We start from the raw sequence: 12967 nt of genomic DNA, 5'->3' as shown, positions 1-12967 counted from the left end.
CCTTCCTCTCCTCCAAGTTTCTCAGTGAATAGTACCAGCCCCCCACACCTAGCTGCTCGCACCTGGAGGCCAGCAGTCATCCTGACCCCTCCTTTTCCCTCATCCCTTCCACACGTTAGCAACCCCTTCAGACTCTACCTGCAAATCAAAGCAGATTTTCCCCCTCCCGTCATGTCCACTGTCACCATCCCTGCCCTCCCCCAAGCCACTGTAGCCTCTTGCCAGAACTGTGACAGTGACCTGTAATGTGGTCCCTCTGCTTCCAGTCTTACCTTCCCTACAACCCAGAAGGGGCTTTTTCATTAAGTAAACCAGATCCTGTTACTCTCCTGCTGAACCTCTCCCCCGCCCCACAAAGCTTCCCTTAGAATAACTCCAGGTCCAAGTTGCCTGGAGCACAGAGCCTGGCAGGAACAGTCCCCCCAATCTGTCTCCCCTCATCTCTTAACTCCCCCTGATTCGCTTCATTCCGGCCACTCAGCCACAGCCACTTGGTGGACTCACCTTCCGTTCTGTGAACACGCGAAGATTGTTCCCAGCACAGGGCCTTTGCATTCGCTCCTCCCGCTGACCGGAATGCTCCATCTCCTCCCCTTGGCACGCGAGGTTCTTTGTTACCTTTGAGATCTCGGCTTAAATGAGAGTCTTTCCCTGACCACCCAACCCTTTCTATCCCATCAGCCTATTTTCACTCGACGCACTGCCCTTATCGCTATCTGGTATTTTTCTTGTTTGTGTAGCTTTTGAACTTCTCCCTCAAGGTAAATGGCACGACTCCAGGGTCTCATTTCTCGAGGTGCCCCACCCGCCAGGCCCAGAACCATCTGGCTCAGTAACTATGTGCTGAATTGATGCTGGATCCATGAGTGGCTCCCTGGAGCAGTTTCCAATCACCAGAAACAAGTCCCCGGCTGAGCCCAGTGCTTTACAATCACCTGACGGAGCTGGTTAACAGTACCGATGCTCTGAGGCTCCATTCCTGGGGCTTCTGATCCAAGACCTGCAGAATGGGGCTCAGGCAATAGTATATTTTTACAGGCCCCTCTGAAAATTCTAAGGAGCAGTCAGAGTGGGCAAAACCTGCCCCTTTACACCCACGCTTCCATTCAAGACCAAGGATCGGGACAGCAATAATTGCGATTCACATTCTGACCTCTAGGAGGAGCTTCAGGTTTCTCTCATCACTCCATCCCAGAAGGAGCTGTGTGATACGGGTCCGGGATAGACACGACCCGTGGGTGAGTGTGGAATAAAAGATTGGCAATGGAACTAGCCTTGGAAACCTATTCTGATTTCCTCTGTATGTGTTTTCACATTTCTTTTACAATCAGCTGTCCTTTGGCAGGCGCACTCTCTGGGGTTCTGTCCTTTTGTGTGACTGGTGGGGTAAGACGGGGCACGGAACACGCCTCGTCAGAGAGAGTGTGCCCCTTAGGAAGGCGAGACGCAGGGAATGGAGGGATGGACAAGGCAGCTTGGACCAGCTTGGCTCTGGCTCTCAAAAGGCCTCTTGCCCTCCTTATTCCCTTCCTCCTCCAGATCTTGGAGTTCTGTGAGTCCAGGATCAGGATATGGGTCCAGGGGAGTAGCAGGAAGCAGCCAGGCTGAGTAGCCGCTACGCTGGGCTCCAAGCCATGGGGGCCAAAGGGGTGGCTCTGCTTGGTTCTTCAGAACTCGCGTCCTGGTCTCTACTCATCACCAAGAGTGTATCTGCCTTTTTGCTCTAATGAATGATATCATTGCACTGTAATGTCCTCTTCTGATCATTGTTTTCTATTTTGTTTCAGACAACAAAAGGACTGAGTCAAGAACTGAGGTTAAGAGAGAGCCAATGCCAATAAAGCCATTTTGAAATAGCTCCTTGTTTCAGAGAGGGAGCTAAGATCCGTTGAAATGTCTTCGCTAGGTAATGGTATTTCCAAGAATTGAAATCCAGGGGGTTTACCAGCATAACCACATAGGAACAAAGAGTATGTCTCTGTCCATCTGCCTTGGGAATACAGGTAGTAGGATGGAATTCAAGGAATCTGATCTGGGCGAGCTTCCACAAACACTTTCCACTCTTATACTTTCCCTCTCTGGGTTCCTCAATCTACGAAGAGACGTGATAGGACAATGGCTCCCTATCATGAATAGGGGCCATAATGAGCCAAGCCCTGGGCATGTTTGGTTGCAGACATTATCTCATTGAAGCCTATGAGGCAGGTGTTCTAGAGTCTACTTTCAGATGAGGTTGCTAAAATGCAGACAGGTTAGGCCACTGCCCAAAGTCACACACCCTAACTCTGATACAGGTATTCTGATGCCTAAGTCCTCTCTCTTTCTACCTCACCTTTCCCGGCATCCCGTCTCAGTCTGCTCTCTGATGGTCTAGGACAGCCATACACCTTCACTCTCATTGCAAAGGGCATCCAGAAGAGCCCCAAAGCGGGAGCTTGTGTGGCTGGCTAGCATCATGGCAGAGACATTTACATCACAAAACAAACACCCAGGCACATGTTTCCTGCAAGGTGAAAGAGGCAAGATAAGGGGCTCCTGAAAGTGGGGGCGTTATCGCTGTTTGTAGATCTCTTTCTCTCTATCTCGCTCTGTGGCTATCTTGACTGTGTGGCCTTGTAACCTGGGCCCAGTGCAGCTTTTGGGAACAAATTGTGAAGGATAGAGACAAAACAATGCAGAGATAATAAAAACTGCTGTGAAAGGTTAAATTCCCAGGATTCTCTCTGCTTGTTTAATGGATTTCTATGAAATAAACAGACCTTTGGCTTTGCCTCCTGGGCAGGTGACTTCCAACTAAATGAGTTTAGACAGTATTTCCTAATAAGAAATGTTCCGTTTTTCCTGATACTCCACAAAGCCCCCTGAGAATTCAAAGACTCGCACTCACCCCCAGACAGGATGATACTATCAGCTGCACACATACACCCATCTGAAACGGAAGAGGGTACATGGCGTGGTCGGTGAAATGTACACGTGCATTTGTATTTCCAGCTCTACCATTTGTTCACTTAACAAATGTGTACTGAGGTGACCCCTAGGCATTAGGGATACAGTGGGAAAAAGACATGCTCTCGGCTCAGTGGATAGGCAGGTGTTTTGACAGGATGAGATAAGAGCTGCCGTGTAGACCACAAAGAGGAATCATGGGGGAGGCAGTGTCTAGAACTTCCTGCAGAAGTCAAGGATGGCAACGTGAGCTGAGACACAGTCTCTTTGAATAGCCTCAGTTTCTTCACCTGAAAAATAGGCCTAACCACAGCACCTAGCTCACAATACCCACATGAAAATGAAATGTAGTCATGTATGTAAAGCACTTGATTCAGTGCCCGGCACGCAGTAAAGACTCAGTAATGTTAGCTACTCAGATTAGTATCAGCAGCATTACTAAATGAGTCCCCGGTTATGGGTGTAAATGGATAGAAATGATTAAGTAAAGGATATTATTTATCATTCATTTTCTAGAACCAAGTCCTGGCGTTCATGCTAGGGTAGTTTGGTTGTTAGGCGAGAGCCTCCTACTGGTCAACTGTGGAATTGCACCTCCACTCTATTAGTCGCTATATTTCTAGGGAAAAAAGAGAACTATTTGCGTGAGTTGTGAAGATGGAGACTCAAATATGGGAGTAAGCATGGGGAAGATGCTGAGAAGGGCTGTGAAACATCCTTAATTTGAACAGGGCTTTGATAGCAACTGCAATACCCAGAACTTCAAGGGCCTGACAACTCTTTTGTTATCTCTGTTTTCAAAGAAGTCTTCTGAGAATAACGATCCATCATCCCACCCTGCCACACCCCACAATCTAATGATGGCAGGTTACAAAACAAATCAATTCATTTTTCTGAAATTCACGTTAGCATGCGTTTTCCTGGAAAGCTGGCTCAATGAACATTCACTGTTATTCCTTTGACGGGAAAACATAGTATATTCCAGAGGCCACAGAATAAAAATTTTCAAATACCAACAGCAGGCTGTCCAGTAGAACTTTCTGTGGTGATGGAAATGTTCCATACCTGCTGCTCTGTCTAATATGGTAACCAAGAACTCCGAGGTGTGGCTAGCGAGCTCTTGAAATGTGGCAAGTCTGAATGAGGAAACACATTTTCAATTTAATCTGATTTCGTATAATTTAAATTTAAATAGCCACCTGTGACTAGTGGCTACTACACTGGACACAGTGTACAGACCCAGGGACTCTCTTGGGTCTATTCTATAGCTTTGGCATCTTCTGCAAACGGGACAGCCCCTGGGGCAGTGTCTAAGGTATAGCCACTGGCTACTTCCTTCTATTCTCCCGGCTGCCCACCCCACTCCCAAGGGGTCTGCAAGGCAAGACCTTCCCAAATGTTCAGCCGGAGGTCTCGTTAACCCCAAGGAGGCAATCCCTTTTGCTTCAGCCAATTTCATCCAGCTCTCCCAATTTACCCAAAGAATCCAATCCATTCACTCTGGTTCTGAAAGCTGAGGATGACCCCGTTGCTAAGATAATGTCTTTAGGACCAGGGGGGAGGCTGCTGGGCTGTACACATGTTTTGGGCCGTTTTGTGCCCACTGGGCTGAGCGAGCAGTGGAGGCCTCATCACAATGTCCCTGCTTTTGCCTTCTAAAAGGATTGGGCCTGTGTGATCCATTCATTTCCTTCCAAGCCAGGCTCTGTAAGCTCATTCATGGAGGATGAGGAAAGGAAGCTGGGGAGGCAAACACATGTACAGAAAACAAACAACGCTGGCTCAGCAGCTCCCTGTTGTGTGTGTGTGGGGGGGCCGAGGGGGTTGCTTCAGGGACAGGGAATGGGGGATGAAGCGTGGTAATGGGGGTCTGGCTGGGGAAGGAGACTGGGGCTCCCACTGCTGCTTCTCCCACTTCCTCCAGCAGCCCTGCTCGGCCTTGAGTCCTGAAGCCTCCATCTTGGTAGGCTCTTATCTCTCTCCATTCAGCTGTCTCTGGCAAAAAAAGCAATCAGCGAGGGAAGGCCAGAGTGGCAGCGCAAAGAGGGAGCTGGCAGCATGGAGCCACTTCCCTGGAATTTCCTCCTGTCCTCTGCCCCCATCCTCACCATCACAGACAGGGCACTCCTGGTTCCAAAGAGAGTCCCAAGTCAGCTGAGCCGCTACCTCAGTCCAGCTACAGAATCAAAAGGGCCCAAGCATTTGGCTCCAGTGGGCAATTTGCATGTGATTTGCATACATCTGCATACCCCCCTCCTGAGGCCTTCAGTCAAAGGATGTGAAATGAAATAAATTAATTAGTGCAGCCTACCATAGCCCAGTATGCCAGGCCTAACACCCATAAGAGACATAACTGATTCTTAAAGCAATCCATGTGGTCGCAGACTAGGGTGAAGAGAGATGGGGCCAGGGTTGGTGGGATAAATAAGGATTCTCAGCATGGGGAGTGGAGAAGGAGAGGGAAACCGTCCGTCTGAACTGGAAGTTGGACATTTTCCTTCTGCCCTAGCCCCATCCCCCATCCTCAGAGAACACAGAGTTGAGCCACGTGCAGGTCTGTCCTGGCCTCCTACACCTGGGCCTGGCACTGGTGTTGTCCCCACCCTAGCAGCTACCTCTGCAGAGAGATTTTTACCACAGTGATAAAGTGACATTCAATTTCAAACAAGGGTGAGGATACTTGCTCCAAGGGCTGGAAAAGCAGTGAGGTGCCCACCAGTGTTTTCCTGTCTCCAAGCTCCCTGCCCCCTTCACCCCCATTTACTGTTCCCATTGGGTGTCCACATTTCTCTCTGCCAGCGGGGCAGGTCTTTCAATAGCCCCACTCCAAGCCCATCTATGAATGGTTGAGAGAGAGCTGTGGGCCCTTCATTAGCAGTGAGCTGGAGTTAACCTATCCCAGTCCCTCTGCCAGGCATTCACGAGATGCTTGCAGCGTGTACCAGCCAAGCAGCAACCATATCATGTAAACACGTCTCTTGGTGATTCAGGTCATGGCACTATTTAACATATGCCTTGACTGTCTCCAGGCTAACTGATCTATCCAGGGTGGAAGCCTCATCGAAAGTGGGGGTCTTGCAGGGTATCAAAAGTCAGGTTTATACCTGTGGGGCCCAGGCTGCAGAGAACGCTTGAGTGGAGGGCCCTAGAGGAGATTCTAAGTGGGAGGGGCTACAACGTGAAGATGGAGAACAACGATTTTGGTTAAAAGGAGCCCAGGTCACAGCCAACAAATCAGCAACCACCAGCTAATGATGAATCAAAGACCAAAAAACGCACAAAGGAACAGCAAGGACAGGATGGTTCAAAGCAAGACTGGACCATAAGCAAGGAGATTGACGGGAGCAATTCTTTGTCACCACCGTGAATGGTGTGACCCAGCAGGTTTCACGTACTGCGTAGTGGATGTGGACGTAGCTTGAAGGAGCGAAGGAACCCATTTTAGATGCCTGATCACCAAACCGTGCCCACCGCGCCTCCCCCCTGCGCTCCCCAACCCCAACCCTTTCTCCTTCATGCTTCATCGCTCCATCCAGAGCAGTTCCATTTGACTGTGTCTTCATTGGTTTCACTTGAAAAAAGGGTGATGCAGCTTACAAAGGTGAGAGAACTGTTCATTTTAGATCAGGGGTTGGCAAACTATGACCCAAATTTGACCATATCCGCCTACAACCTGTTTTTGTCTGGCTTTCGGGCCAAGAGTGGTTTTCAACCTTTTTTCATGGTTGAAAAAAATAAAAAAGAAAAAGACCATTTTGTGACACATGAAAATTACATGAAATTCAAGCCTGGCCTCCATGAATAAAGTTTTATTGGAACCCAGCCATGCCCTTCCCCTGATACCGGTGTCTGTTGTTTTCACACGACATCAGCAGAGCTCAGTAGTTGTGACAGAGACCATATGGTCCCCAAAGAGGAAAATATTTACTGTCTGGGTCTCACTGAAAAACTTTGCCAACCCTTGTTTTAGATCATAGACGGGGGAGTTTGCTGAACCCCTTCTCAAGATGGTGCTCTGTGCAAACCTGACCTTCATTGCAAGACGTCATCAATGCCAGGGGTGGCAATCCTGGTGGCAAAGGGATCAGTCTGGAATGCCCAGTCCAGACACAGGGACATTTCTCTCGGTGCCTGAAAACACCACCACTTGTGCCCAAGACCCAGAGCTGGTCCTTCCATTGCCAACACCTGAGCCCTGGGCAGTTGGGCAAATGTACGTCTCTAACAACATCCCTTCTCGGACCTAAACGGAGGGTGCCAGATGCCAGGACGAGTCCGGTATGTCATCAGATTAGAAGACTGACTAGCTCTGTAATTCGATTTGGGAGAAAGCAGGAAGTCGTCCTGTTTCTTCCCTCTCCTCTGCCAAAAACATTACGCCAAACCCCATGCCTGAAATTCCACCTTTGACATTTCTTTGCTGCTACACTGCAACCAGGGCCCACCGTGTTCTTAGCAACTCATACTGGGTACTAACGGGGTTCCCCGAGCATAGCGGCCTATTAGGCACTCGGCACCAGAACCAGGCAGGGCCTAAGAGCAGAAGAGAAGACGGGGCAAAACGATCTGTAGGAGGGTTTCGGCAGAGGACGGGACCTGGTGGAGGGCACAGCATTGGGGTGGGGCTGAGGACATAGCTAAGACTGTGGGGGTCTCCAGAGCAGGTCTGGGGGCACTACCCTTAGCCCTGGCTGTGGGCAAGTAGAGGACAGTGGCGGTGACTTACCCGGTACCACACGATTTCGCGCATGCGACCATCGGTCTTGAAGTTACACTTCAAGGTCACGGCATCACCAGCCACCACGGGTGGGAGAGGCTCAATGTTGACAGTCAAGTAGCCTATGGAAAAAAAAGGAGAATGGGGGTTGAGGGCACCAGGTGATCAGGAGAGTTAGGTTGACCTGCTTGGGGTGGTGGAGAGAGCCGACACAACTGTAGGGGGCGCTGCTCGCATTGTAGTCTACGTGATCGGTGCCTGGGCTAGAATGGAGCTCATCACCCTCTTCTTCCTGTCTCATGGATCTCTCTCTTTCCGGCAACCTCCCGGGCTCCTGTAGATCCCTTCAAACCTAAAAACACCTCTTCTTGGGATGAATTTTCCTGCGAAAGGAGGCCCTGCTGGCACGGAAAGAAGCGCCTCAATGTCTTTCTACAAGATTTCCCAGAGAAACCATTGTGTGGTCAAACACTACACCTGCATCCCCTCTTTTAGAGAGTCGCGATATGTGGTAGGTAGGCTGCTGAGCCCTACAGGAAGTGAACATGCTAAAGGCATTTAACCTAGTGTTTCCAAAGCTTTGAGCAGGGGTCCGTCAGCCAGCCCCAAAACTCCATCAGCATCCTATGCAGCCAGAGTTCTATGAAACCCATAATTGGGATATAGTGTCCCAGGTGTCCAGACCCCTCCATTCCCAGCCTCATAACCAAATTAGTCCTGGTGAAAAGGAGGAGAGTCCCGAGGAACTGCTGTTTACTTCCTGAACCCCAAATCTCCCAGTATATACCCTGTCACCCAAGGGGAGAGGCAGTTCCAACCGTGCGCCATGGGAGAGGCGATGTGGTAGGGGGTGATAAAGCGCTGACTGCCTGGAAAGGCGTTCTAACCCTCTGCAAGTACCAAATGTTGCCTCCAGCTGTCCCCAGGAATCCCTGGGACTCTTGCCCTGCTGCCACGCCCTGGGGAACACCGTTGCCTTCATGCCAAGTCCAGCCTAGTGAAACCTCGCACTCTCTCCCCTGCCTTCCAGAGCCCTGTCCCAGATGGCTGGGTGCCCACTCCAGCTTGGTGGGGAAGCTCCTTCTTGGGCTGATCATCCAGGCTCATCTGATTGGCTTCCCACCAGCTGATGTCCAGCCATTGATCTGATGGATCAATGCAGTCCAATCGTCTTAATGAGAAAACTAACCAGGATGGGCTCGGGGATTTCAATTGTGCAGGCAACCTGAGCGGATCAAGCCCAGGGTCCTGACCCCTGCTTAGAACTTAATGGTTACAACACTCCAGGAAAAAAACAACAACAAGAATCGACCTGGAAATGATCGGTATGGAAGCTGGAGTCAGACTCAACCTCCATGGTCCAAGACTTCAGGTCCCAATGCCCAGAGTGAGGCGGTAAGTTGTGGGGCTCCCCGCAGGTAGCCTCTAACATAGGCTGGAAGCCAGGCTCACAGGAAGCCCCAGAGCCTGTTTGGTCTAAGAAACCAGAGCCAACTGGAAGGACCGATCTTCTGCCTCCTCTTTGCCTCATACATTCAGCCCCGAAGTTTGCTCCCACCTGCTCTGAGCAGGCCCAGGGCTGGACCCAGGAAGCAGGATGCTTGAGCATTGCACTGCCCTCCAGAAACACACAGTGGGGACACACATTCACACTCAGTGGGGTGAGTATAATGGTAGGATGAAAATGGGGGTTTATGGGAGGGGAGAGGGGAAACATGGCACAGCCTGGACGATCAGTGAAGTCCTCAAGTCCAGCCAGGTCCCAAAGCATGACAAACAAGGAGGCTGCCCTCAGGAGGATGAACTCCAGTGAGAGAGAAGACTCTGGGGCAAGTTAAGCCCAAGTGTGAAATAGCAATAACGGCTCACATTTCCATGGCACTGGGCTAAGTGCTTAATACACACACACCTATTTCATTGTCACGACCATCCTGGGAGAGAGGAACTGGTATCATTCCCACTTTCCATGGGGAAATGGAAAAGTGAAGCAACCTGCCAAGATCACACAGCTATAAGGGTGGCAGAGCTGGCATTCGAACCCAGAACTTCTGTTATGAGCACCACGCTCTATCCAGTCTCTCTAGTGATGGGAGAGGTGAGAAAAGGGCCAGCAAACATTTCATAGTTAGCCCTGAGGAGGGCTACTTGGGGGGCCAGGGCAGGAGTCCAGGACCTGATCCCATCTGCTACCATTCCCAGCCTGAGGATGACCTCTTGGCTCCCCTTTCCGGTGGTGCTGCCCTTGTCTGGGGAGGGGGCGGTGTCTCACCTTTGAAGCTACAGCTAAGAGCTGAGCATCATCAGCCCAGGTGGCTGAGGAGCTCAAGACCAGAGAAGGCCCCCTCTGACCGGCAGGAGGCTGAAAGGATACATTCTCGGAGGCATACATCTTCCAGTCCGTTCAAGGTGGGGGCAAGTGGTAAGAGCCTTTGGGGCTAGCCGGAGCAGGATGGGGGTGTCAGCTTGCAGGGTCACCATCGGTTGGCAAGCCACGGGGGAGTTATGGTGTGAGGCTGGCGGGGTTTCAGGAATGGTTGCACATCTGGTAACCGGTGGTAGTGCCAGGAGCACCCATGGGTGTAGCAGATGTCTGGGGCAATGGGACTCACAGGGGCATGCCAGGCTGAGAGCAGAGAACAGCCAGCCCACGGCACAGTGGAGAGAGGGAGTCCTTGGGACCCCAGGAGAGGAGAGAGAATGAGAAGGTGGGTGCATGAGGGCGGAGGTTCTGACGCCTTAGGACAGCGTTTCCCGGAGTGAATAGAGAATAAGGAACTTCTGACAGACATTTCAGGCAAAAAGATTTCTAGTAGCAACTGAGTGTGCAAAACATGGGGTTAAACAAAATTAGACAGGTTCCTTTCCTTCAAGACGTCTCAAAACCGTTCCCTCCTTCCTTTTTCCTATCTTGCCTTCATTTGTGAAAAACTATTGATTGAGAAACTTTTCAGTACCAGGCAGCGTTCTAGGCCCTGGGGACACATGGGGAGAACAGGAACCTGCTCTCACGGAGCTGATGCTCCAGCAGAGCAGACGATAAACAAATAAACAAGCAAAGGGAAACATGTCAAGTGGTGCAAGTGGAATGAAGGGTACGTGCAAATCAGGGTAAAGCAGCAGAGAATAATGGGGGTGGGATTCCTCTGGATGGGGTGGCCTAGGGGACCTCTCTGAGGAGGCCCGAATAAAGGAGAGGGTGAACCACGTGGGTAAGTAGAGGGGAGCATTCCAGGCAGAGGACACCACACACACGCACAGGCCCGGAAGCTGGAGTGCGCTCAGAGTACACCGTGACTCTCCACATTTCGGCCATGGCAGATTGTTTTGTAACACTGTGCCCTCTGGAGCTCATCTTTGGCTGGGCATCTTATAGGACTAGAATCAGGGCTGGGATGAGGGTGAGGCAAGCGAGGTGTCTAGGGTGCAAAATGAAAGGAGGCCTCCACTCCTACTGCAGGACCCTGAGTCCCGCGGCTTCCCCCTCACCCTGGCCCTGCGAGAGTCCACTGGAACAAGCGTTAGGAAACACCTCGTTAGGCTCAGGCAGAAGTGACTGTGTTTCCTGTTCCCTGAGGTCCCCTACTTGGAGCCACAGAGGATGGGGGCAGGGTGGACCACTCCTAGCTAAGCTCCCTGTCATCTCAGCCCTGGGGGAGCTGACGGAGCGGGCTCCCTGTGCCAGGGCAGGTAGAAGGCCTCTGCTATGAGGACTGAGACCTCCTGCCCTGGCACATGCCACTTTCCAGTTTTCCTAGCACTTTTGCTCCGAGGTTCTCATCAACCGCTGCAGGCTTTGTAAGATGCTGCGATCACTGCGTATGTCACACTGGAGTGCCATTATCCATTTGCACGTCTGTCTCTCCTTCTGGAATGCGAGTTCCATTAATATCAGTAGAGTAGGAACATCGGAATCGGACAAGTGCTGCTTTTTGAGCTTTCTTATGTGCCCGCAGTCTCGCGCCTCACACCACCCTGTGATGATTCCCGTCACCGAGGAAGGGCTGTGGTCCAGAGCCGGAAAGTGCTTCCCTCAATACTGCTGCGGTGTACGTGGCAAAGCCGAGATTTGAACCCAGGTCTGCTTGACTCTGAAGCCAATTTCTTTCCACCACCTCTGCTACCACCCGAAGCTGAGTTATGTAATGTGCTGAGGTCATGAGGGAATTCTGGGGGTAGCCCCCACCCCACATTTGCCACTGCACTGACTGCATCTGCACCAGGGGTCTGGCTTTCAGATAGGGCACACGGCCCATGCAGAGACCGCAAGCGCAAGCCCAGAACTGCACACTGAGCGGCAGATGGCAAACACAGAGGTCTGGGGCTGGCATCAGGCTCAGGGAGGGATGGTGGGCAGAGGGGAGACCCCACTCCCTCAGGACTTGACCTCATTGCCTCACAATGACCTGTGGGCTCCCCACACCTCTCCCATCCAAGGCCAGACAAGCCTCAGACGACGCGTGGGCTCTGAGCCTCAGGCCTGGAGGAAGGATTACTGGCTGGGACGTACCGGGCGAGGAGTGGATCAACACCTGGATCACAGGTGAGAAATCACCTTCCCAGACACAGACACACATGGGCGAGGGGACAGCAAGGATTCATGGCCAAGGAGTTCTTGGCAAAAGGAAAACACAGGAAAGTTCTTTTCTAGGTCCAACCGACATTCTTCCAGCTCCTATTTCACCTTCGAATACTCTGTATTGCTTCTTTCTCTGAAAATTCTCTCTCTCACTTTCCTTGCTTCTCCCACCCACCTGCCTCCAGCAAATTTGAAGTCAGTTCACTGGTTCAAGTTTCTCTCTAGCACTCAGCCGTGTCCTGGGCAAGGGATTTGGCCCCCACTGGACTCAGTTTCCCCACGTGAAGTGTGGACACGGGAACAATTCCAGGGTCCAACGTGGTGAAGCATGTCCTTGGGTTGTGTTCATCATGAGCCCTGCCACCCAGGTGGGTGTCCCTGAGCAGGGTGAGGCGGTCCCATGCGTCCCAGGCCCCAGACCTCTACTTTCTCCCACTTCCCACTGTTCAGTTGAGGAAAGATGGTCTGGGGTGGAGGTGGGAAGCGTGCCGTCTGACATCGGGAAACTGGGTAGGGAGTGGAAGATTCAGACATGGCCAGCTCAGCCAGACGTCCCATCTGGACTGGGATCAGAGCCAGGAGACCCAGGTGGAATCCCCCCTCCCGCAAGACAGAGGACAGAATGCCAGAGAGAGGTGATCCAAGATGGCCTTCGGCTGCCAGGACCCCACATCCAGCCTGCAGGCCAGTGGGAAGGTGCAGCTAAGCAGGCAGGTGTAGGGGGAGAT

At 51.6% G+C, this 12967-nt stretch overlaps 1 protein-coding gene across 1 annotated transcript in view; it reads right to left on the bottom strand.

The window, feature by feature from the left end:
* Positions 1-12967, bottom strand: part of IGSF21 (immunoglobin superfamily member 21) — a 245401-nt gene that overhangs the window by 130356 nt on the left and 102078 nt on the right. The window contains exon 2 of the mRNA XM_033114388.1: positions 7673-7785. Coding sequence (XP_032970279.1) covers positions 7673-7785 — 113 coding nt within the window. The remainder of the gene's footprint in view (positions 1-7672; positions 7786-12967) is intronic.

The sequence above is a fragment of the Rhinolophus ferrumequinum genome, chromosome 9 (genome assembly GCF_004115265.2).
Source record: "Rhinolophus ferrumequinum isolate MPI-CBG mRhiFer1 chromosome 9, mRhiFer1_v1.p, whole genome shotgun sequence".
Taxonomy (NCBI): Eukaryota; Metazoa; Chordata; class Mammalia; order Chiroptera; family Rhinolophidae; genus Rhinolophus; species Rhinolophus ferrumequinum.
This window is presented reverse-complemented; position numbering and strand designations above follow the sequence as displayed.